This window comes from Quercus lobata, chromosome 5 (assembly GCF_001633185.2).
Source record: "Quercus lobata isolate SW786 chromosome 5, ValleyOak3.0 Primary Assembly, whole genome shotgun sequence".
In the NCBI taxonomy this organism is placed as follows: domain Eukaryota; kingdom Viridiplantae; phylum Streptophyta; class Magnoliopsida; order Fagales; family Fagaceae; genus Quercus; species Quercus lobata.
Window position 1 is genome coordinate 21,477,080 of NC_044908.1, and position 26,490 is coordinate 21,503,569.

The 26,490-nt window shown below is 33.8% G+C and overlaps 3 protein-coding genes across 3 annotated transcripts; 1 reads left to right on the forward strand and 2 right to left on the reverse strand.

The window, feature by feature from the left end:
* The first annotated feature begins 1,394 nt into the window (after positions 1–1,394).
* LOC115990153 (protein NRT1/ PTR FAMILY 1.2-like) lies at positions 1,395–5,665 on the forward strand. Its single transcript, XM_031114008.1, has 4 exons — positions 1,395–1,464; positions 1,605–1,822; positions 4,152–4,705; positions 4,792–5,665. The coding sequence occupies exons 1-4, from the start codon at positions 1,395–1,397 to the stop codon at positions 5,663–5,665; spliced, it is 1,716 nt and encodes a 571-aa protein (XP_030969868.1).
* Positions 5,666–7,666: 2,001 nt separating this feature from the next.
* On the reverse strand, positions 7,667–9,617 carry LOC115992418. Its single transcript, XM_031116614.1, has 3 exons — positions 9,380–9,617; positions 9,126–9,266; positions 7,667–8,032 (listed from the first exon to the last, which is right to left on the reverse strand). The coding sequence occupies exons 1-3, from the start codon at positions 9,542–9,544 to the stop codon at positions 7,868–7,870; spliced, it is 471 nt and encodes a 156-aa protein (XP_030972474.1). The 5' UTR covers positions 9,545–9,617; the 3' UTR covers positions 7,667–7,867.
* Positions 9,618–21,604: 11,987 nt separating this feature from the next.
* On the reverse strand, positions 21,605–22,736 carry LOC115990154. Its single transcript, XM_031114009.1, has 3 exons — positions 22,566–22,736; positions 22,344–22,484; positions 21,605–21,772 (listed from the first exon to the last, which is right to left on the reverse strand). Exons 1-3 carry the CDS (start codon positions 22,734–22,736, stop codon positions 21,605–21,607), a joined length of 480 nt encoding a protein of 159 aa, XP_030969869.1.
* Between the last annotated feature and the right edge of the window lie 3,754 nt (positions 22,737–26,490).

Sequence of the window (26,490 nt, forward strand, 5' to 3'; positions counted from 1 at the left end):
GAGATTAAAAATAAAACAATAATTGAATAGGGAAATATAAACTTATACTATTTCATATCTTACGTTTAATTTTACTTATATCTGAGTAACTTAATCACTTACAAAGATTAAATACTTTCCAAAAAGATAAATAAAAACAAAAAACACATACCTTTTAGAAATCCCATATGTTGTGAAAAGATTGTATCAAGCTTTGATAGTACTGTTAATGAGTTTACTTACATCTGAGTACCTTAATCACTTACAAAGATTAAACACTTTCCAAAAATATAAATAAAAGCAAAAAACACATACCTTTTAGAAACCCCATATGTTGTGAAAGCATTGTATCAAGTTTTGATAGTGTTGTTAAGGAGTTTACTTACATTTGAGTACCTTAATCACTTACAAAGATTAAACACTTTCCAAAAATATAAATAAAAACAAAAAAACACATACCTTTTAGAAATCCCATATGTTGTGAAAGTATTGTCTCAAGCTTTGATAGTGTTGTTAAGGAGTTTAGAGCATATGCACCTGAAACCAAATTCAATTTCATACTCTTTTTGACACTAATTTCTCACTCTTTGTCTCTCTATCTCTCCAATCCTATTTTTCTTTTGGCCTTTTGATATTTTGTGAAATTGGAATATATATAAAAGAACATGAAAACTAACATTGAATGGAGAAAACCTTTGAAAACCTTTCATTTTTTAAATTAATGAAATTAAAAGTGAAAGAGTTCAAGAAGTTGGAAAAGGAAGAAGAACCAAATCTTTTAATTTTTCTACATTTATAGCTTAAACTAGTCATTGATAAAAAGATGGGAGGTGAAAGGTTTAACGAAAAAGTACTAATACAAAGCGTCATATGACAAAACTTCATGCACTTCTGCATGAGACCTCTTTTATATATATATATATTGATTGATGAATTTTTTTTTTTTTTTTGAGATAATTATAACATGCTGCTAACCCCGCAGTTCGAACCCTTTTCCCCTAGACCTCTAAATACTTTGTGCATGGAGAAGTGTCAATTCAGCTACAAGTCCTTTGGCTATATTGATTGATGATTAATTGTATACGTTGATAGCATGTTTGGGTTGGTTTTTTTTAATTTTTTTTGAAAGATTACCAAATACTCCAATATTGCATCTTTTATATTATAATTCTGGAAGTTCCATGGTATGAAAATCCAAAATTTGTCCTCTATAAATATATGTTTTGCTTAGTCAAGTGCCTTCTCCATATCAACCATTTTTTTTTTTTTTTGGCTGAATCTTCAAGCACTACGTTACTATATATATTCAAAGAGATATTAGTCTAAGAATCAAAAAGAATATCGGAAGCCACATAGCTAGTTGCTCTTCTCTCTCTCTCTCTCTCTCTCTCTCACACGCACACACATACACAGAAATGAATACCCACCTAGATGTTCCAGCTAAAAGACCAAAGGGAGGCTTGGTAACCATACCGTTCATAATAGGTACATGCAAAAAGGAAAGAGAAGAGAATCTTTTTTTTTTTTAATGTCTTTGCTAGATTTTTAATATTATTTGAAGTACACCATATGTTGTATGATCTTGCAGCTTTATGATGAAGTTTTGTTGAAATTAATAATTGCAGCAAATGAGGCACTTGAGAAGGTGGCAAGCTGGGGGCTGGTTCCAAATATGATAATGTACTTGATGCTAGAGTACCATCTGGGATTAGCCGAAGGGGCCAACTTACTCTTCTACTGGTTAGCTGCCACCCAATTCATGCCTCTCTTCGGGGCTTTCCTTGCTGATTCATATCTTGGTCGCTTCCTCACCATTGCCTTGGGTTCAATTGCCAGTCTCTTGGTACGTACTGACTATGTTTTTTGTTGATCTTCTAACTTTCTTATGACATTTCTTTTTCTATCTAATAGATTTTAATTTAAGGCAATATCTCCTGGCACTTTAACCCCGTAGACCTATTGCCGATACGGCTTGCAGCAAACAAAAAAAATTGTTTTCACTTTTCATGATATTGTGCATTAATCATAGATCTCACCCATCACATACGGGACAAAAGCCATAGTGACATGGATGTCTCTTTAAACTGAAATATTCTCATTTATCTATCTTTTTTTTTTTTTTGCTGAGATATTTATCTATCTTAATATTTTCATTTTCAATACACTCATTTTATAAATATGTTTATCTTTATGTGTGAGCTTTGGTTCAATTCCATTAAGGATTGATTTACTAGAAGGGGTTCTAGTTCTAGCATGAGAAGTTAAGATTTAAAGTCTCTATTTAAGTGTGGTATTTTTAGAAGTAACACACTATTAAGATTTAGGGTCTTTAATTATAAGTGTGTTCTAGTAGGAGAAGTTAAGATTTGACATAAGCATATTAGGATTTAGGAGTATCTTTATGTGTGAGCTTAATTTGGTTCAATTCCATTAGGATTTGGTTTACTAGTCAAAGAAGAGGTTTTAGTTCTAGTAGGATTAGTTAAGATTTAGGTCTATATAAGTGTGTTATTCTAGAAGTAACACAATATTAAGATTTAGGGTCTGTATAAGTGTTCTAGTAGGAGACGTTAAAATTTGGCTCAAGAACTACTGGTCTATTGTACACCCTTGGTGCGATGATCACTCTCCCAATATAAGTGTTTGTGAGGTGTGGGGGGTAAGGGCTAGGGATCAAGTCTCCAAGAGGAAGTTTTATACACATATACACTTAGATTATGTTAGATTAAAATTTATATTTTGTATTAAAAAAAAAAGGCTCAAAACTAAATTAAGCAGGACTCACTTGTTAATATATAAAAGAAAACCCAAGGACCACAACTATGGCTCATCCCAACAATGGCAAAATTACTAAAAAAAACCTTGACTTTAGAAATAATCAAATAAAGCATAAAATAAAATATAAAAACACAATTAACTCCATCAACCACACGCAGCTATTTCCCTCTATAGGGATGGGGGCATAGCACAATTCGTCTTGGAGGAGAGAACCACACTATGGTTGCTCCATCAACCACTCCGTAAGATATTGCTTCTCTAACCACGCTAGAGTTGTGCCATCAACCACTCCATAAATTTTTATTACATTAATATTTTGAGAATTCCATTGTTTGGTCATATTCTTTTTGTTCTTAATGTCTATGCCAAATTCTATGTTAATTGGATGTTTTTTACTATTTGATTCATAAATTCATATTTTGCATATAATTTTAAAGTTAAACATACTTGAAATTTAAATATGAATTGATGAGATAGTTATTAATATTTGATTAGTTTGATATTTTGTAAGCACGTAAAATAGAACAAGAAAATATAATTTAATAGTTAATTTGTCAATATACTCATTTAATAAAAAATTATAGAGCGCTGTAACATTGTCAGTCTTAAGGAGCTTATTGGGCCATACGAGGACTGGTCAGCGTGATAGGAAGAGATTCTGGCAGCTTAGCTATATTTCACTTGGTTGTCGGAGGTCTTCTTGGTCTTATAGTGCGTGCATCATGACACATGTTATTGAATCCACGATGAAGAGTGCACAAATCATTAGAAATTAACTAGAGGTCAATGATTTCTTAAATTAGTGCAGTTTGTACTTAATTAGAAATTTCTTTTGTGTTTATTAATTTGCTCTAGGATCAATGTGATTACATGTTCAACAATACATGCCCAAGTGATAAACGGATTAAAAGAGCCAGAAATTACAATATTTTTTACAATTAGTTGGATGATTTAGAACAAGCGGAATGAAGTCTCGCCTAGGCATTCCAACCCTGCATCCCTAGCTAGAAAAGCTACTGCCCCCATACCTTAGAATATGTAGAGGCTAATTTTGGTAGTCTTACTTGAGTTCCTAATATTTTTTTGTTGTTTTGTTCTCTATAGGAATTCTTTCTCTCTTTTTTTTTTTTCTTTGTTTTAGTTGCTTTGGGGAATTAAATGGAAATGACAACTGATTTAGATATAGCAGAAGCCTTTGTATTGTTGTCTCTATTGTTGGTTTTGGATGGAGGTGTTTCCTCTAGCTTGTACTGGTTGCTCCAGTTGTATACTTTATGTGGTAGAATGAAATTATCAAGCTTTATCCTTTAAAAAAAAAAAGAAAAAAAAAAAAAGAGCAAACTTTCTTTGTACTTTTATTAAGAAAAATAACATTAAAGTTTTCATTTTTGTAGGGAATGCTACTCCTATGTTTGACAACCATGATTCCAGAAGCACGGCCTCCTCCATGCAATCCATTTACGACACATAGCTGCAAATCTCCAACAACTGCTCAAATGACTCTTCTAATCTCCTCCTTTGCAATCATGTCCATTGGAGCTGGTGGAACTAGGCCATGTTCCCTAGTATTTGGTGCAGATCAGTTAGAAAAGAAAGATAATCCCCAAAGCCAGAGAGTCTTAAGAAGCTTCTTTGGCTGGTACTACGCTTCTGCAGCTCTTTCAATCTTGATTGCCTTCACGGGAATTGTCTACATTCAAGATCATCTAGGATGGAAAGTGGGTTTTGGAGTTCCTACCATTCTTATGTTCTTGTCTGCTTTCTTCTTTTTCCTTGCTTCACCCTTATATGTCATGAAGAAACCCAGCAAGAGCATTTTCACAAGCTTTCTTCACGTGCTTGTGGCTGCTTATAGAAAAAGAAAATTCCCACTGCCACACACGGACTTAAGTTACAAGTGGTATTATCAAAAGGGCTCAAAGCTTGTCCTGCCAACCAACAAGCTATGGTATCATATATTTAACATAGTTTCAATTTCAACATTTCAATTCCAAACATTCATAAACCTTTGTTGATTTTCTTTGTTATTATTAGGTTTTTAAACAGAGCTTGCATCATTAGAAATACTGGAAAAGAGATAGCACCAAATGCATTTGCAGCTTCAGATCCTTGGAATTTTTGCACAATAGAGCAAGTGGAAGAGGTAAAAGCACTGATTAAGGTCTTACCATTGTGGTCTACAGGGATCATGGTGTCAATAAGCGCTACTCAGAGCTCATTTCCATTGCTTCAAGCTAAGTCCATGAACAGACACATCACTTCAAGTTTTAAAATTCCACCAGCCTCTTTTGGATTGTTTTCAATCGTTGCTCTAATAGTTTGGGTTGCTCTTTATTACCGCGTGATCGTTCCCTTAGCGTCAAAAATCAAAGGTAAACCAATGTGGCTAGGTGCAAAGCAAAGAATGGGAATTGGAGTATTTCTCTCATGCTTGGCCATGGTAGTTTCCGCAATGGTAGAGAAAATTCGACGTGGAAGAGCGATACAGGAAGGGTTTATGAACAATGCAAATGAAGACTCAGAGATGTCTGCTTTGTGGCTTGTGCCACAATATTGCTTGATTGGATTAGCTGAAGCCTTTAATGCAATAGGCCAGATTGAGTTTTATTATGCAGAGTTGCCAAAGGGTATGTCAAGTATTGCCATGGCTCTCTTTCAATTAGGAATGGGGTTTGCAAGCTTGACAGCTAGTGCTATACTGAGCACTGTTAATAAAATAACTTCAAGTGGAGGAAAAGATAGCTGGGTTTCAAAGAATATTGACAAGGGTCATTATGACAATTACTATTGGCTTCTTGCTGTGTTGAGCTTTATAAATTTGCTGTACTTTTTTGTTTGTAGTTGGATTTATGGACCTGCAGCTGTTGAATTAGAATCAGAAATTAAGGATGGACAAATTGGCGAATGAAGTTAAAGAGAAAGGGAAAGGTTTAAAGGTCAAATAAGAGTTATTAAAGTTTCCATACAAGACTTCACACGGTTTGATATCTTTTAGAGTAATTAGCTTGATGTATGTTTAACCATTTTGTGCTGCTTCTTGTGAATATTTGTGAGCTATGCCTATGTAGTGAAATATAATGAAGACTATGATCTTTGAATCTATGATATAACTTCAAGTTCCAATTAAAGATGTTAATTAATCTTCAATTTTATTCCATATATACTATCTACAATATTCCTCACCAGCATACATAATTTGTGTACATCAAATAAAACCAGAGTCTTAAGAGTAAATTGGCTTAGTTAATGATCAAGCTATATAATTCTTTACAATTTTCTACCTATACGTACTATGAATAGAGACACAAATTTTCACAATCTTTTTCATAATTCATGAGGTGGCATATTATGATTTTCACTAATAAAAATGTTGTCAATCGTAGGTTTCCGTGAAAGTTATCAAGAATGGAATTGAGATTTTGGCTTAGGGGTACAAGCATGAACTAATAGATTTTTATGAAAATTCAAACTATCATCTACTTGGTATTAACAAAAAAAAAAGTTTCTGAATTATTTGTGGGCTTGGAGCTAGTTTTTCCATAATCTACAAATCAAATAAAAGTTATACCTATTATCTAAATCTATAAGTAGTCCTATAAAAAAAAAATTATAAGTAATATTCTTTTAATTGAAATGCTCAAAAGTATTGTCAAATTAAAAAAAGAAAAAGAAATTAAAAAAAAAAAAAAAAACCACAAATAAGTCATTTAGTTATATCTAAACAACATCACGATAGTATCCAAATCCCCAAAGTGCCAACTTTAAACTTTGGGTAGCAACCAAAGTTAAAAAATTTAAACACACTGTCATTTGAAATTTTAAAAAAAAAAAAAAAATCAACAATTAACAAACATGTTTTGATGTAAAAAAAAAGTAAAAAAAATAACACACCACATAGGCACACAAGGTCTTATAATGCATACTCACACGGATGGACCGGATTACTAATTCATTTGTTTCCTCGGCCCAATTTTTAATTTTTGTGGGGCCCAGTATTGTTATTTTGGGCCCAAATTTTAAAATATTTAAAATTTGTAGGGTTGACTCCTCTTTGTATTGTTATTTCTGGCAATGATTGAGAGCATAAATGTATGGGTGGTTTGTACTTTGCATACAAACTTATAAAATTTCTTGATGTAATTATTAACTCTTTAAATAAGATTGCACCGATTAAGTTTAATTTTTTATTACTTAAAAAAGTGTTTATCTTTCTTTTGTTTTAACGGGAAGGCCATAGATGTGGGTTAGTTGTTTAATTTGCCTTTTCAAATCTAAACTTCATATTTGAACTAGATATACTATAAAAAAAAAATATATATATATATATATATATATATACAATTAAAAAAAAAAAACCTTTAAGCTACGTTGAAATTTTCATTTGGTGCTTCCTTTGAGCTAGAATTCCTACAAGTTTTCTCGAACAAACTTATCAACAACCTTCCATTATAAAGAGCTCAACTATGGCACAATGCATAATTTTGGGCTTTGGATTTTTGCAACAACTGCGGCATTGGCTAGTGACCTTCAAGCTTCAACTCTCGCCAGTGACCTTTGATTTTACTTTTAATTGACTAATTATATCCCCTAAGCAGAAGTTGCATAAGTATGTTCATCCATAGAAGGATATATATATATATATATATATATTTTCCATTTCCTCTCTCTCTTTTGTGTTTATAAAAAAAAAAAATTTGAATACCATTTAATTTTAAATGTTATCAAGTATGATGCATCTATTAAGAGAGAGAGAGAGAGAGAGAGTGTGTCAAAGAACAACTTTGAGTTATTATAATCATGATTATTTGCTCACGGAGAATTGACCAATCTTCCTGTCCTAAGTTGTGTGTGGCAACCCATATGAGAGAGAACAAATTACCCGTAAACTGAATTAGTGAAATGCATTGCATTTCATTATGTGATCAAAATTAATTTTGGCATACACCTGTGTTTTTTAAATGTATAAATTCATTGCATTGATTTGTAGAACTAAAACCAAAATGCATTCTATACATCCACAAAAAAAAAAAAAAAAAAAAAAAAAAAAAAAAAAAAAAAAAAAAAAAAAAAAAAAAAACCAAAATGCATTCTGCGTTTCGTTGGTTTGTGCTCAAAGCTTGCTCATTTCACCAAGTTTAACCTTTAGTGTGAGTGTGGCCATCCATTGCTTACCCAAAGCAATTAGTTCTCCATTATCTTTCTTTCTGACCTCCACCACCACAGATGTTAATATTTCTTTGTCCGCCACAACCTTCGCTTCTATCTCAACCTCTTCCTGTCATGGACACATAGTTCTGTTATCAAGGTCATAAAAATAAGTTGGAAACATAATCTTGATTTTTGAGGGAACAATTTCTGAAAACATTTCACATCTATAAAGAAAAGGGGAAAAAAACATTTTACATGCATTTTTACAAAAAATAAAAATAAAAATTACCCCCACCTCAAAAAAAAAAATTTAATTTTTACAAGCTTCTTCTATAAATATGGTAAACTACAACCTAAACCAAACATTTATAATATATTCCTATTTTTGTATTATTAGGTAAAAAAATCTTGGCTATTTCGATATGCTTCATAATCTTAAGTCAACTAGTGTGGACCGCTTAAAAAAAGTTTTAGGAAAAAGCTTTTAAGTATTGTAACTTAACTGGGACCTTTTAGGCTGACTGTTTGAAGGTGGTTTAGGCTTTGAAAGCGAAGGAGAGATGCAACACTTTGTGTGGGACTGTTATTGAGGATGTGCGTAGTTAAGGTGTTTTTTTTTTTACAGTTTTGCCAGTTTCAACATGTTCAAATAAAAGGTAATAAGTTGGCTCACGTCCTAGGTAGGAGAGCGGTTTTATCCACAGATTTTGATGTATGGGTAGAAGAACTACCTAATGATACTTACCTATTTCTCGAAAAAAAAAAAAAAAAAAAAAAAAAAAGGGACCTTTTAGTAAATGCCATTGGGTTGAATTTTTCTAAAAAAGAAATGATATTTTTTAGTATTTTCAATAGAAACATTCAAGATTCACAAAATCCTATAAAAATAACTTTGGTTTGGTTCCACATACCAAAAAGTAAATCATAATATAAACTAAAAATATGATCAAAATAAATAAATTAACCAAAAAAAAAAAATTCTAAGAGACTTGTAACTCAATTAATATCTTATACCATTTTTAACATATACATTCAAGATTCGAACTCATCATTTCTCGTTACAACTATCAAATTATTTATAAAAAAAAAATGTCAAGATTAACTGGTGGGCATTTTTTAATCTTTATAATTGAAATATTTATGGTTGAAATCCCTCCACTCGCATCTATCAAAGCTATTAAAAAAAAAAAAAATCAGTGTAGAAAGATAAGAGAGCGAACTTGTATCTTAGCCGTGGAGTAATATGAGATATTGAGCTCTACGGAAGCTTTGACCAGACCAATTGAGGAGAATATGGTGGCAGCACCAACGTTGTCGATTAAAGTTGCCATAGCACCCACATGCCAATTCCCATCTTTATCCTAAAACAATCAGATATAGCTTTCATCATTATTCTGATCTCACAAACATATATATAAGGTAAAAAAAGAAGGATTAAAGTGAGTGATTATCAATGAAAAATCAGTAAAACTACTGCAAGGCGACTGGGGACAAGAAAATGGCATCGAATAAAACCCTTTTGACCATGGACGACCTTGAGGCCCTCCATAGTTATGGTCTCAACCTCTTTACAAATCTTACCACTTGACAAACCTTCAAGCCATTTCAGGGATATCTCCACCAAACTATGGCCTCCCATATCTTTCTCTCTGATCCTTTCTGTGGATGTGAATCTCTATTCACAATCAACTTGTAATGTTGGTGAACTCAGTCAACTTGTTTTGTCTGTGGTCTATATATATATATATATATATATATATATAAAACCGAAGGCTCTGAAGTTCCCACAATTTTTCACAATAGTACAATATTAAAAAAAAAAAAAATCGTTATCATTTTTGTTAAATAAAATTATTTTTGTTTATTCCAAACTTAATGAGTGAAATTTTATCTCTCTAACAAGTCCAACTTAAACTCAAACTCTCTCAAGCCTTTGACTTTTAGTTAACCTCTCCACAATTTTACACATCAACATTTTTTATTTATAATTTTTAAATCTATTTTTTTTTTTCAATTAAAAAAGATGCGGTACTAAAACTGAACGCTATTATACTATTAAAACATAAAAACCCTAGAACTCTTCCCTTCCCTCAAGAACCTATGCAGGGCTTCTTTGATTTTGTATGCCTAATTGGCCATCTGCAAATTTGTCCAACGTTTGTACTATATCCAAAAAGAAGAAGACAATTGCTTAAACTAACTCTTGCATGATACTTGTGTGTACACTAATGCTATTAATGCCTTAAATGGACTTTCATGTATGTTTGAAGAACTCACCAACCATTCTAGCCATTAAACCTCGTATGATCTAATCTAAAGAATAAAAAATCGATTGTTTGATGGTTCTTCATGTTTTTCTTTTTTTGTTTTCCTTTTGATTTTGTAGGTTTCCTAAGAACATAGCCTAGCAGGTACGAGAATTAGTAATTGTTTTTATCTAATTTTTCTTTTAGGTACAATGATGTTTTACAGTATTCCTCACTTAATGTCACATATAATCTGGTATACAGAGAGTAGATAATTGAAGGTGTTCTACAACCATCAAAATCTAAACCTTCCAAAGGTGGTGTTTTACAACTATTAGAATCTAAATCTACAGCTACAACTATTAGTAATTGTTTTTTTTTTTTTTTTTTACATATGAGTTTGTCTAATTCTATGTTTTCTAATTCTTTAGTTTGATTTCAAAAACATGTGCATGTTTATGATTCCTTTTTGTGGTAATAAGTTTCTATAGTTTAAAGGGTAGGTTTCCGAACATCCTCCTTCCTCCATTGTAATAAGTATTGAATTTAAAACAAAAAATATTTTAAACTAAAATTTTTACTTATTAGTTTTGATGTTAGAATATATTCATGAACTTTGAGGCTTGTAAGATTTATTGTTGGAGTTTGTGCAAGTATTTGATTAGGAATATAATTATGTGCTCACTGTGTGAGTTAATGATAAGTTTGTTAGAGAAACTTAAAATGTAATATTAATTTTTTCATTATTTTTATTTTTCATTTTTTATGAGAGTAGACCACAAACAGAGAAGTACTATTCTATTCAAAATTTACTATCAACTTTCTTCTTCTTTTCTTTCAATCTATAAACGTCTCACATGACTTTCATCGGCCAAATCGTATTAGCTAAAATCATATTACATGTTTAATGTCTATTTCAGTGCAGAGATTTGTATATAATGTTTCTTATTGGCAGATTTATGGACACTAAGAACATGCTCTATTAGCTTGAACTCACATGTTTATAACAAAAACTACTCAAAGAAGAGATAAACCCGTGCGATGCAACTAGTATTATAGTAAAACTATTCACACGTCTCCTACCATGTATGACCAATTTATTGGAAGTCCAATGTTTTTTCGTAGATTATGAATTTATGACATGAACGATTCTTTAAGAAAAAGATGGGTCCTCTTAACAAGTGTCTTAGTGCATTTTTTTCTCGCATTATTTTAAGAAAATTTTAATACTACTTTTATGAGAAATACAAAAAGTTAAACAAATATATTGGTTATTTTTCATTTTCTTATAAAAATATGTTATTAACTAATATCCTTAAGGTGTCCATTAAGTGTGCATTTGGAACACACGTTTTTCATGCATTCTAGCGTTTTGCTGAAAAATAGTGGATCCTATGCAAGGGACCCGTAAGTATTTTTTTTTAGCAAAAACAATTTTAAAACTGTGTTACACGACACTATTTACATATTTGAAAATTATTTTGCTACAGTATTTTTAATTTTTAGTTTTTAGTAATAAGCAATATCTAAACAGACCCTAACTTTTCTAAAAAAAGATGATGACATAAACAATAGAAATAGGTTTTTTTTTTTTTTTAAAGAATAATTTTAATATTAGATTGTATCGAAGCTTATTGTATGTAGCTACTTTGACCTCATCAAATCTAATTGAGTTGATAATATTTTGGTATTTTTTTTATAAACAATGTGATTTTGACTTTTGGTCATAACCTACCAACTTGATAAAATCACTATTATTCCCTCAATTTTTCACCTTAATCAATTACATTAGAGCTATTGGCAATAAATAATGCCGAGGAATCAAGATCTATTGTACCATAAATTGTGTACCAATCTATATATGTACCACCAATAAAAATATAACACCTGGCTGCCTTTTTAATTCTCCTTCTGTACTAACGTCGGGATAACATTACTAACTTTCTTGTATTTGAAGTTTGAACGCTAGCTAGGAAGTGTAACTTCAACAGTTTTTTTTCCTCTTTGTTAAACGGCTTCCTTACGTTTGGTCATCACTCTTCAATTTGGTCTGTCAACGCAGCCTTTTTTTTTTTTTTTTTTTTTTTCGGTTATGATTTATAGCTCACGTTGAACTTGAAATCTCATCCACGGGGTTCATGAAACTGGCAATCTCCGGCCAACAATCTTTCTTCAACATAGTCAAACAATTATCCCTTGAACTCACGTTGGGCGTCTTTCCTCTGTGCTACCATCTGGTGTATACAAAAGACACAATCTACCTCCAAAAAGATCCAAACATTGCCAAAAAAAAAATTCAACATCCATACCCCAACAGAGAAAAGTTATTAATGTGTTACCTATGGCAGAGTCCAAATCTTGTCTCACTTTTCCTACTCCACTCTATTTTCCACAAATAAAAACTTGTCATATGTATACCTAATTAATTCAATACCACAATTATTGACTTATTAATACTACCATTATTAATTAATGGTAGTATTTAATTAATTAGGTGAACATGTGGCAAGTTTTTATTGGTGAAATATAAAGTGGAGCAGGAAAAGTGGGACAAAAAATTTGGACTCCCTATGGCAAACCCAAAAATTTGCAAAAGAGAAGAAATTGGGACATTAACCACAACAAGAACTAGAATCCAGGAAAAACAAGAGATTACCTTTACGCGAAACCTCATCCACTGGGATTCAAACACTAATTAAACTGAAGAGGGTATTCTTCATGGTGAAGCAACCATTGAGAAAATGAGAGAGAGAGAGAGAGAGAGAGAGAGGGAGAGTTGGTACAAAGGGCTGGAGACAAAGGTATCGCTCAAATTCACAACTGTAATGGTGAGTAATTAATGTTTGTTGTTTGACTCTCCCATTAGTTTGTGAAAGCTCGGATTTGTACAAAAACACAAGACCTTGTTCAGATCCCCAAATAAAAATTACGGCTAGATAGCTTTTACTCTAACTTATACTAAGTGCGGAACAGGAGTAAATAAGCGCAAAGAACCATTATCACTATCCTAAGCCATATTCATCCATTATCAACAATAAAATGAAAGCTTAAAGAGTAGAGAAGAGAGATGCAAATACAAGATAACACTGAGACGTGTTTTTGAAGAGGAAACTGAAGAACTCGAGGAAAAACCTCTCCGCGACCCTCTAAGTCGAAATCGATCCACTAGAGAATAAAGTTGGAGTACATGAATAACAAAAGACCCTCGAAACCTAATCTACCCCATGTACTTGAGCTCTCCAAGCTCCTGCTACCAATTGACTTCTTAGAGCCTTGTCTTCTCTAATTTTCTAGATCCTGCAATTCAACCCGATTGCATTCGCTAATGAATGGCTCATTTCAATACTTTCCAATAACACCAAAGTCTCACTTTACACTCAGGATGGGTGTGGTAAGTGTTTGGGCTAACAGCCTCTTAAAGATATAGAGATTGAGAGATAGGAGTTGAGGAAAATCACAAGGAAATGTATAGATGATTATGGGTATGACAATCTTTAACTCTTAAGTGTATTTTTTAGGGTTTTCTCTTTGAAAAGCACTCCTTACAATTTGTGGGTAATAAGGGTATATATAGTGTGGGTGAAGACATGGTAAAGCAAAACATAACTGTTTGCTAAATAGAGAGTTTCGTGAGTCCTTCACGGGTTGGCTTTACCCATGAGATACTCGCGAAACATCTAGCCTGGCATGACTCTTCATCTTCCAGTCATGTACTCTACACGTGGCTCTTTTCGCTGGTAAGCTTCTCACAAGACAGTCGCAAAATCCACTTGTATATCCTTTAAAGCTTGAGTCTTCACCAATCTCTCACACTCATCCCTTACAAATAATCTCACATATATATAGGGAAAATGATTGGAGAAATTACAATCAAATTTGGCACAGAATTAAAGCCAACACAACATAGTTGGAAATCACAACTTTACAATCTCCCTCTTTGGCTATTCCATAACAAAACCCCTAAATAGACTCTAGACTTAAACGTAAGTTTGGGAACATAGGTAAAACTCACTCACACCTAATTCTAGAAGCTGTAAAGCACTTGCATAGTGTACACTTGTATCCTGAAACACTTGCACATACAACAAACTTTCATTAAGCTCACAACAAGTAGAACACGAGGTATGTATAAGGAACAAGTAAAATGTGATCAAAATACCGAAAGAAATGTAAGCTATAAAGCATAACTTGATCAAACATGAAAAATCATTAAGAAATGACCACAACGAACATTTATCAAGTAAATGATCATCCAAACACGCAATGCAATTAAGAGCAATACTAAAATCAATTGCATGTCCAACAAACACATAATGCATTAAAGAAACTACGGCTATAAGCAATAAAAAGTGATAAGCATCAAGAAATTGCTATAACAACCAAGGTACAAAATAGTACTAAAGAAAATGAGGTTTTAAACTAAAGTACTTAAAATCTTTAAACGAAAGCATTGTAAATATCCAAAAGTTATAAAGACTTAAAGTAAACTAGACTAGCCAAACAATGGTTAGACTATCCAAAAGTGTGTGACTGTAGGTAAGCTTCCTCCTTTTGAGCCCATAAATCTCCCCCTTTCAATATGCACATCTCCTTTCATGTGATGCTCTCCCCCTTACTATATACTATAGTGAAAGATATATAATGAGTTGGGCCCTGTTTGGTTGTGTGGTTCTAACACACATTTTCACATTTTAAACAATCTTACAAACATTTCAACACACTTTTTTACCCACACGTACATCAAAAACACCCAAACAACATTACTCAGACTCCTCTACCAAACGGGCCCTTGTTCTCCCCCTTTTTGTCACGAATAGCTAAAGGCTTTCCTCTAACTTGCGTTGAATCTCATCCTACTGTGTCTCAATGGTGGTTAGACGAATCTAAACCTAGTTGTTGGTATAGTATATTACATTAGCAAGACTTGAAATACGCTCATGTAATCCTCAACCAAGGTTGTCAACCTATCAAAATGAGAACTAGATGATCCCGGCTGAGTGCTAGTAGGTTCCAGCTTAGGAGTGTGAGGAAATGCAGTCTCAGGATGCCCGGGGATAGTGGGAGAAGTTGATCATTGTCCGGAAGGAGTGGCATGATGGGAGGAGTTGCTCTTTGGAGCTTTGAAGGGACTTTGCTTTGCCCTTTAGCAGAGGAGAAACTCTTGCTCATTTGGAGTGACATCATTGAAATTCATTGACAAAGCAAGATAGTTCCTTCTTTTGGTGGACAAACACCTTTAAGAACCATGATCTTCATGACAAGACTACAGAAGGGAAGACACATTCATGCAGCTAATCGTCCTGCCATTTTCCCCATGGTTTGAAATATGTAAGCACAAATGTCAATTTGAGCTCCTTTGATAAGATCACACAAAAAATGCGCTCTTCCAAGATTGATGAAACCAATGTTGGACAAAGGATATAAGTTGGAGAACATGATCAATGTGAGAGTCTTCAATTCCGGTCCAAACTTTGCAGTACCAATGGAAGTACCTTTGGAGGAGACCTCATAATCAACTCCGAGAATATCAAGAATCTCTGTCACTAGAGCTAGTCTGTCATCATATGGTGAAATGTCCACATTCGTTAAATGATTGATGTGAAGAATCTTCGCAAGATAAGCTGGAGTGATGATAAAATCCTTTCCTCAAACCCAGCACATCAATTCAACTCCGGTGAACCAAGCGTTCGAGTAGAACTCTTTAACCAATTCATCAATGGGATCCTCAAAGTTTTCGAACATGTTTGCCCAATCTTTATCCCCAAATATCTTAGGGATGAAACTGGATCCCAGGGTGTCAAACCTGACAACCTTTTCCACCACAGTAGGTGCACTCTCAAAGTTGTTGGAGAAAGATTGAAAATCCAAGAGAGTCTTGAATCTCTTGTTGTCAAAGTCATCGAACGAATGACGAGCCCTCTTTGATACAGGGAATGACGTGAAGTCAATCACTTGTTCTTTATTGTGAGAGGAATGACGATACATCTGCAAAAAGAACAACCACACAAAGAAACAAAGACAGACACAAACAAGGAAACAAACTTGATTAGATACAAGTTAGTCCACAAAAACGAACAAAAGTCCTAAAAAGCATATAAACATAAGCAAACAAAGTCACAAGACCATGTTATAGGTGCTAAACGTCTAACAAGACTTACCTAGCATGATTGAAATGCAAAACATGTCAAGTGATCAAGTGTGTACATTAAGTGTGCATGTGGTGTGCATGTGAGATACATGAGCAATGCATGACAAGGCACTTATTGGAAAAAGTGTGTGAAACACATAACCAATGTTTAAAACATGTTAAGAATGTAAAAACATAATAATCCCCAAAAATTGGTACTCATTGGAGTCCAAAACAATGAGAAAATGTCATTTGGGCATTTCATCAAACACTTAGAGTGCATACAAACTACTAACATGTAAAACAATGCATGAACATGATGAAATCTTGCCTAAATACATGTTAAAAATACCATTTGGGGCCAACACAAACAAACACAATAGGACACAGCCTAATCAAGAAAATTAAAAATTTTGCAAAAAAAGTAAGTTTTCCCAACCCTTTTCAAAAATAACCCAACCCTAGAAATCCTAGAATCTAAGACTTAATCTAAGGAATCAAGAGTGAAAAAATGTTAAAACATACCTGAGATGAGTCTTAGGAAGGATTGATCTTGAGTTTTGGGTGAGATTTTGAGAGAGAAAGTGTTTTGGGCTGAGAGATGAAGGAGGCAAAATAGAGATACTTGAAAGACTGTCACTGTTTGGCTTTAAAAACTACAAAACTGCTCATTTAACGGGTAAGCTTCTCGCGAAGTTACTCGCGAAATGGCCTTTAAAGTGCCTTGACAGATTTTGTGGGTAGCTTCTACTCGTGAAACAGTCGCAAAACTCTCTGTGTAAATTTCAGAAAATACTGAAATTTGCTTCCTCATTTTTGTGGGTAAGTTCTTACTCGCGACTTAGTCACAAAAGTGCCTCTAAAAGAGTTTTTCAACGAAAAATGAAATGGACAATTTGGAAAAACTCTAAACGCCCAAAAACATAAAAACACTTTAAAAAACATATAAAATAATAAAAAATCTTTTGGGGTTTGATCATCAAGCAATTAAGTATACATATCACATTTGAATATGTACAATCACACAAATAAAATAAGCATTCATTGAACATTAGACTTGTGTGTTGTGTGTGTGGATCAAGTATGAACTAGTCCATAGTTTAGTATGAAGTTTCAATGATCAATTCAATCAAGTCATACACAACTAATACGAAGTCAAGTGCCCTATCTCACTTGTATAAATGAATATATATGACTCCTCACCAATGTGTTTACATTTTGATTGAAAGCTTTTCATTTGGCTTCCATTTTTCATACTTTTGATCAAATACAACTTAAGTTCTTGAGAAACAATGCCATGCACTTTTTGATATATTTTTGACAAATAAACCTTTGGCTTTGGCACTATACATTTTAATACATATTTACTCCATCTTTTCTTAGTCAAATTAGTTTTCGAAGTAAGGCTTTTTTAGCTCTTTCTCTTTTTAGAAATTGACATTTGTAGAGTTCTTTTGAAAAAGAAAAAGAAAAATTTTAGGAGATATGTATACACAAGTCTACGTATGTATCAAGATCAAGCAAGCCTATTGACCAATCATTCATGACAAGCTTGAAGATGTATTTACAACAATCAAACGTAAATTTCTAAATGTTGCTTACACTTAAAGAATGTGCATACATAACAAGCTAAGCTCGTAAATGCACTACGTCATAAGTATGGAGGTACTAGGCCAAACTCACATGTGATATATACAACACAAACGATCAAACTTTTTAAGATTTTTCACTTTTTTATGGGGTTTTGAATTTTTCAACGTACTCAAAAATAGGACAAACAAAGTAAGATCAACAAAAGAAAAGGAAAAAAAAAACACAGAAAACAAACAAAGGCTTGAAAAAGAAACATGCTTGAAACAAAAGCAATGGCACAAGAGGATTGCATGTGTGATGATGCATGAATTATAACCCTAATACGTTGGAAGAATTAATGCATGGACATAGTAAGTGATCATGCATGAGTACCCTTCTTCACCTACACTGTACGAGTGTTTTGGGTGAGATCCTTAGATGGAGGGATACAATCGACATAACTCTCAAACCTCGAGGTGAAGCTAGCAAGGTGTAATGAAATGTTCTTCAACATTTCCATAACATCTCCAATGAGTTGTCCCTCATTTTCTCCTTTAGCTTGAATTCCCTTTGGCATTCTTCTTGAGTTGTCTTGGCCACGCAAAGAATCAGTCCTCTTGAGTGCCTGAAGCTTGAAGCAATTTGGTCTTGTGTGCCTTTGCACGCCACAATGATGACAAAAATGCTTCACTTGAGGTCCCCTTTGACTTTTGGGTAATGACTTTCCTTTTTTCTTTGGTTTTGCACCAATGGTTCTCTTTGCAACAACAGGGGTCTCAATCTCGGGCTTCTCTACTTTAGACTTTTCTACATTTTTAGCCAATAAGAACCTCACTTCCTTCTTGGGTTCACTGCTTGAGATTCGTTCACCGATATAGCCTAGACCAGTCTTGTCATTTGAAGATTTTTTGAGAAGAAAGCACACTATCAAGTTTCTTGGTGGAAATGCACTCCACTTTGACATTTGCTTGAATGATTTCAAGTTCAAGGAACTTGTTTTTCAAGTAGGCATTCAACAATTCTTCCTTCAGCCCTTCAACTTCACACGTTGCCTCCTTAAGTTGCACAAGTGTGTACTTATGCTCTTCTTCAATTTTCTTCATCTTCTTAACTGCATTTTTTGCAAACTTGGCATATTTGCCATAATTTTCAAGCAACACATCATACACTTCTTGAAGATTCTTCTCACCTTCGTTGAGGCACACATCCTCATCTTCCGAATCATCAACTTCTTCACCTTTAGAATATACACCTAGCTCATCAACCAAGTCGCTCAACTCATCTCTAGAGTCAACTGTGGTAATTGCCATGAAAGTTGAATAGTTTCCCTCACTATTACATTCTCCTTCCGCATTGGAATTTAAGCTTTTTGAATCACTAATGGTGGTTGCAAACACTTTACCCTTTCCTCTCAAGTAATTTGGACATTCTTTCTTGAGATGTTTATGCCCATTACATTCATAGCACACGATTCCTTGATTTGATGAAGAGTCTTTCCCATCCTTCTTCTTGAACTCCTTGTCATTTTTTGAAGATGAGAATTTTCCTTTTCCAAATGACTTCCCAATGTTCTTCATCTTGAGAAATTTTCAGAAGTTCTTCGCAAGGAACGCCACCTTCTTTTCTACATCTTCTTCATCGGAGGAATCACCCATTCTCTCATTTATAGTCTTAAGAGTAAGTGATTTGCTGAACTTGTGAGAGGGCAGTCTGAGCTCATAGGTTTGGAGAGATCCAATGAGTTCTTGAATCCGTATCTCATCCAAATCTTTACTTTCCTTTATGGCTGTGACCTTAGCCCAGAAGCTTTCGGGTAAGGATCTCAAGATCTTCCTCACCACTTTGGCATCTTCAATTTTCTCCCTAAGATTGAGCTTGGAAATCAAAATCTCGTTGAGTCTCCCATAAAAGGAATCAAACAACTCATAGTCGCTCATCTCTACTTCTTCAAACTGAGTAGTGAGCATTTGAAGCTTGGTGTCCTTACCCTTCTTGGTACCTTCGTAGGTTGTCTCAAGAATGGTCCATGCCTCTTTGGTAGAAACACCATAGAAAATAGCATTAATCGCTTTGCTATTGGCGTTTGCCAAAGCAAGAGCAGCCTTATCCCATTCGGATTTGGCAATAGTGGGTCTTACATACCCATTCTAAACAGAATTCCACACCGTCTCATCAATAGCACAAAGAAAAGCACACATACGTACTTTCCAAAAAGCACAGTTACTCTCATCATAGTATAGAGGAGCATTAAGGGATTGAGATCTATCCATCTCACTTGGGGTCTAGGATCATACTAGGATAATGAAATCCGATAAGTGTACCTGCTTTAATACCAATTAAAAGCTCGGATTTGTGCAAAAACACAAAAGCTTGTTCAGGCCCCCAAATAAAAATTACAGCTAGATAGCTTTTACTCTAACTTATACTAAGTGCGGAATAAGAATAAATAAGCGCAAAGAACCGTTATCACTACCCTAATCCATATTCATCCATTATCAACAATAAAAGGAAAGCTTAAAGAGTAGGGACGAGAGATACAAACACAAGATAACACTGAGACATGTTATCGAAGAGGAAATCGAAGAGCTCGGCAAAAAACCTCTCCACGACCCTCCAAGTCAAAATCGATCCACTAGAGAATAAAGTTAGAGTACACGACTAACAAAAGACACTCGAAGCCTAGTCTACCCCATGTACTTGAGCCCTCCATGCTCCTGCTACCAATTGACTTCTTAGAGCCTTGTCTTCTCTAGCTTTCTGAATCTTGCAATTCAGCCCGATTGCATCTGCCAATGAATGGCTCCTTCCAATGCTTCCCAATAGCACCAAATTCTCACTTTACACTCAGGATGGGTGTGGTAAGTGTTTGGGCTAGCAACCTCTCAAAGATATGCGTATTTTCAACCAAAAAATGCGTATTTTCATAATTATTTGCTCACAGAGAAATTGATTAATCCTCCTATCCTAAGCTATGATGCACGGACGCAGCAAAATGGGCGTCGCACCCGCATTCAACACGGCAACGCGTGAGCAACGTCGCTACTCGCGCGTCGATGCCACATCTAAGGTTTTTTTTTTTTTTTTTTTTTTTTTTTTTTTTACGGATTTGCGCCAAATCGGGCCGATTTGGCCAAAATAAGGTTGTATCGGCCGAATCAGAGCTGGCCGAAACGGCTAAAATTGGCCTTAAATCATGCCAAAACAACCAAAATCGGCTTTGAATGAGGCCCTAACATTCTAAATCTGACCTTCCTCAAATTTTTTTTGAATATTTGTTGCCTCTTTTGTGTTTTCTTTTTTGTTTTTTTTTTTTATTTTGTTTTGTGTTTCTTGCCATCTTCTTTCTTTGTTTTGTGAACCAAGGACATATAATGTTTTTTTTAAGAATATTTTAATAGTAAATATAAATAAAAATATTTTTAATAATTTTTTAATTGCCGCACCCACACCCTATTTTTTAAAAAATTACTAAGTCTCGCACCCGCACCCGCACCCCCACCTGAATCTGAAAATGCACCCGTGCTTCATAAGTCCTAAGTGATGGCAACTCATATGAGAGAGAACAAATTACCCGTAATTTTTTTTTTTTTTTTTTTTGGAGGAAATTACCCGTAAAGTTGAATTAGTGAAATGCATTGCAATGTACGTGATCACAGAATTTTGACATAGTCCTGCGTTTTTCAAATGTATAAATTCTTTGTATTGATTTGTAGAACTAAAACTAAAATACATTCTGAATTGTGTTGGTTTGAGCTCAAAGCTTGCTCTTTTCACTAAGTTTAATCTTGGATGTGGACCATGTGGTCATCCATTGCTTACCCAAAGCAATTAGTTTTCCATTATCTTTCTGTCTGACCTCCACCACCACAGATGTTAATATTTCTTTCTCTGCCATAATCTTTGCCTCTATCTCAACCTCTTCCTGTCATAGATTCATAGTTCAGTTATCAAGGTCGTAAAAATAAATTAGAAACATAATCTTGATTTTTGAGGGAATAATTTTTGAAAACAACCCGTCCAAAAAAAAAAAAAAAACAAATTTAATTGGTGCCCTAACACTTTCATTTTGGAGTTTATAAAAGCAATATAATGGAAAGGAAGGGAGTTTAATGAAATTAATTAATGTTTCCAATGGAGGTATCTAAGTTCAAATCATCTCTTCCAAATATCCAAAAAAAAAAAAAAAAAGAATAAATAAGTAATAAAAAATGTCAAAAATTGCGTACCTTAACTGACATTTTCTTTTCATATTTTTAACAGAAGTATTCAGGATTTAAAGCCTCCTCTCCTATCGTGATTATCAATTTTTTTTTTCTTTTTTGGGAAGGGGGGGGGAGTGGGACAAAGAACGTTGTAGATTAATGGGTTGACTTCTCTTGGCGTTTCTAATAAAAACATCGAAGAAGACATCCAGAGTTTCAATTCCAACACCCTATTCATTAAATTATAAAATAAAAATTAAAAATGAAGTGAAGAAAGGTAAGAGAGAGAACTTGAATCTTAGGCGTGGAGTAGTATGAAATATTGAGCTGTACAGAAATGTTGATGAGACCAATTAAAGATAACACAGCGGCAGCTCCAATGGTGTCGATTAGCGTTGCCATTGCACCCACGTGCCAATTCCCTTCTTTATCCTAAAAAGATAACATATATATTAGGGAAAAAGAGAAGGATTAAAGTGAGTGATTTATCAATGAGAAATAGGTAACACTTACTGCTACGCTATTGGGGACAAGAAAATGACATCGAATGAAACCCTTTTGAGCCTGAACAACCTTGAGTCCCTCCATTGTTATGGTCTCAAGCTCTTCACCAATCAAGCTCTCCACCGAAATATGGCCTTCCATCTCTCTATCTCCCCGATCTGTGGAGGAATCTCTATTCATAGTTAACTTATTATATATGGTGGTGAACTTAGTAAATTTTGTTCTGTTTGTGATCTCCATTATAGAAAAAAATAAATAAATAAACTATTCTCACGTTCTAACATGTGTGACCAATCTATTGAAGTCCTATCTTAGTGGCACACAATTTTACGCACACTTTGCCACTAAAACGGTCATATGTGACAAATGACAGACTGTAATTGGCTGTCTGTTACCATTACATGTTAACTTTATCTTATGAAACTATCTATTCATATAGCTAACGCCTAATAAGAAAGCATGCTGAAACTATTATTATTAAATGAAAGTTTCACTTTTGAGGTCTAGAGTGGACTCCCTCAAAGTAATGCGTTTATCAAACTACAAGATCTTGCATGTGAACAAAATTTTGAATATTTTTATGTAATTAGCATATCTTATGACAAAATGTACTTTACTTGTTTATTATTTGTAATTGTTTTTCATAAGGTGCACATAAAATGTTTTTTAAGTGCTTTAAGGAAAGACAAGTATGAAGCCAATCAAAACAATCAATCCTAGTTTATGCTATAGTTTCTCAAGACTGGTTGTTTTTAAATAGGCTAGTTTATTTGAATATGGGTTCATTCATTGTATTCAGGTTATTAATGTATTCGGCTTACTCTTGTACTTGAGGTTTTGTCATGGATAAACAAAGGGGGAGATTGTTAGGGTAATGTGATTTGGTATTGTCAAATTATGTGTCTTTTATTGAGTTTTGATGTATCTTAAAGTTGTAATTGAAGACCAAGTTGAAGACATAAAGTTTGCTCAAGAAAAGCTAAAAAAAACACATTTTCATCACTTTTTCAAAATGTACCTTGATAGCAACTCGATACCTCTTGATGAAAGCTCGAAACTTATTTTCTCCTCGATAGAAGTCTCGACACAAGCTCGATCGATCAAGCATAGCGAATCACCAAAAATCAGCAATGCGAAAAAGCCCGTAACTTATTCGATTGAAGCCCGAATTGAGATCCGTTTGAACCGATATTTAAAGGAAATTAAAGCCTTCTATTAGAAGGCTTTTTTTTTTAGAGAGAGAACTACTCCGTTTATGCAGCTGGGGTTTTGTAACCAAGTTTTCTCTATTTCACCATATCAAAGAGTTTCAAAGTAAATTTGAAGATTCCATTGGTGAAGAAGCTGAAGTCATAGCAACCAACACAAACTTGGTACTGTGAAGAAAACCTTCAAGAGATTCTTGAAGTCAATTGGAGGTTCCAATTGTGATTGTGGGTGAAGTGTTCATATATTGAAGAGTTCAGAAGCGGTAGAAGCTTTCTACTGTAAGTTCATCTACTGGGTTTGTAGAGTCTAGGAACAAAATTTTTATACTAGATCTGAAATTTCTCTTTATTATAGTGGATTGCTTTTTGGGAAGGTTTTCCCCAGATTTTTTTATTGTGAAACTAGTTTGTTTCATTGGTTTTTCTAGATCATACTTTCAAGAGGTTCTTGAAGTCAATTGGAGGTTCCAATTGTGATTGTGGGTGAAGTGTTCATATATTGGAAAGTACAGAGGTTCTAAAGTGGTAGAAGGTTTCTGCTGTAAGTTTATCTACTGGATTTGTAGAGTCTCGGGACAAAGGTTTTTTACTAGATTTGAAACTTCTCTTTACTATAGTGGATTACTTTTTGGGAAGGTTTCTCCCTAAGTTTTTTTACTATGAAACTAGTTTGTTTCATTAATTTTCCTAGGTCATCATATCTTGTCTTATTTACTATTCCATTATGCTTGATATTGGTGTTTGTTTGTTTGTAGAAGGATTATTTATAATAGATCTAATTAGTAACTTGGGTTTAAAACTTGTTAATTCTATCAACTGGAGTCAAAATTTCCCAACAATATTAACAAATTTGTATTTATGACACAGGTTTTGATGATCACAAACATATAAACTATATTAGCCTCTTAATTGTAGTCTCCTTAAGGTATCAACTCCATAGCAATTATTTTATTAATTGTAGATGATTTTAAGTCTAGGTATAATCTATTCCTCTATCACAGAGAGAGAATACTTGTGATCTTCTTCTTATTAATAAGATCTCTTAGGGATGGCAATGGGGTGGGTGGGTGTCGGACCATGGGTGCCTTGTCCCCACCCTATCTGCTCTTTGGGATGAGGAAAACTTGTTTGGCACAGTAGTTGGGTAAGTTGAGTTTGGGGCAGGTTAGAGATGTTTTACTAATCCTAATGAGATTAGTTCTGACATTGATTAGATAAAGATGCAGCATAAAGGGAAATGGAAACTATGATGGTACTTTTTTTTCTTTTTTTTTTGAGAGAGTTTCAACCTATAGCGTCCGCTCCTAATGATAGCTCTTTATTATCAAACCAAAACACCAATTAGTTTTTGGTGTAGGCGGGAATTGAATTCTAGATTTCTTAAACAACTATCAGAAACTTTACTAGTTGAGCTAACTGAAACCCACAACTATGATAGTACTTAAGAGAGAAATAAAGACAAATGTTTTGAAGATAGTAATAGAATATGTAGAAAAAAGATATTATATCTAAGATATGTGTAGAAAGAAGAAATTACATTATATGTATAAATAGGTTAAATATATATTAAATAAAATATGTATATATACATTCGGATGGGACGAGCAAAACATGTCCCTGCCCTATCACCTTTTTGCAGTGAGAAAAATTCACTCTAGGGCGCGAGGCAGAGGTGGGCCATGCGGCGCATATTGTTTTTGCCATCCTAGGTTAGGACTCTATGTTAGAGCAAACTTGTTTTCAATGTAGCATTTGAGGAACTTGCTCCTGTTATAATTTGGATGGTTCCGGAATGTACTGTAAGTCTATTGCCACACTATTTCTTATTGTTTATTATATCCCTTATTACCTTTCTGCTTTTTTTTTTTTTTTTTTTTAAAGTTGTCAGACTTACATAACTGTTAAAGATTGGAGTGTCTCGATTGGCAATCCCAAACACTATAGTTAATGGTTGGTGCTGCACCATATTCCAAGTAGTAATTGTCACTTGTTAGGATGAAGAATCCTAATCTAATGTTTCCATGAGCTGAAACCAATTCACCCCCATCTTTCAGCTCCTGTCCTTGCACTGATGTGTTTGGCTTGGAAGAAGATAGTCCTAACAAGAGTAGCAAACATTAGAACCGAGGGCTAAAATGGTCATATATCACTGTTTGGCAAAATATTTAGTAATCTACCACCTTTTTGAAACTTAAGTTGCCATGCAACTCAAGTTTCATAAACTCAAGTTCTTTAAAAAAATAGCCTTCAAATTTGTTATGCTATTTTTTTTGGAACTTGAGTTACATAAAAAATTTTCCATGGAACTCGAGTTTGTGAAACTTGAGTTTTAAAAAAGTGATAGATCCCTAATTATTTAGCAAACAATGGTAAATCCATACATATTTGATCAAACAGTGGTACTTGGCCATTTTGGCCTAGAACTGAGCATAAGTTTTGGTGCTTTGCACTTCTACTTATTTACAAAACCAAAGTCCCAAATAGCAATCCCAGAGAGAGAGAGAGAGAGAGAGATTTTATTTAGTTTTTTGGGTTACATGACATTTTGATAACTACAACTTATCAGCTTTGACTAATTTCATCCATATAATACGAGGCACGAGGTCCATAATATTGCAATGACTATTGCATCCATTAGGAGAAATGTAACAGATAAGATAATTTGATGAACAAATTACAATGGCATGAAACATATAATATATAGAAAACATTTCTTTTCCTCTATA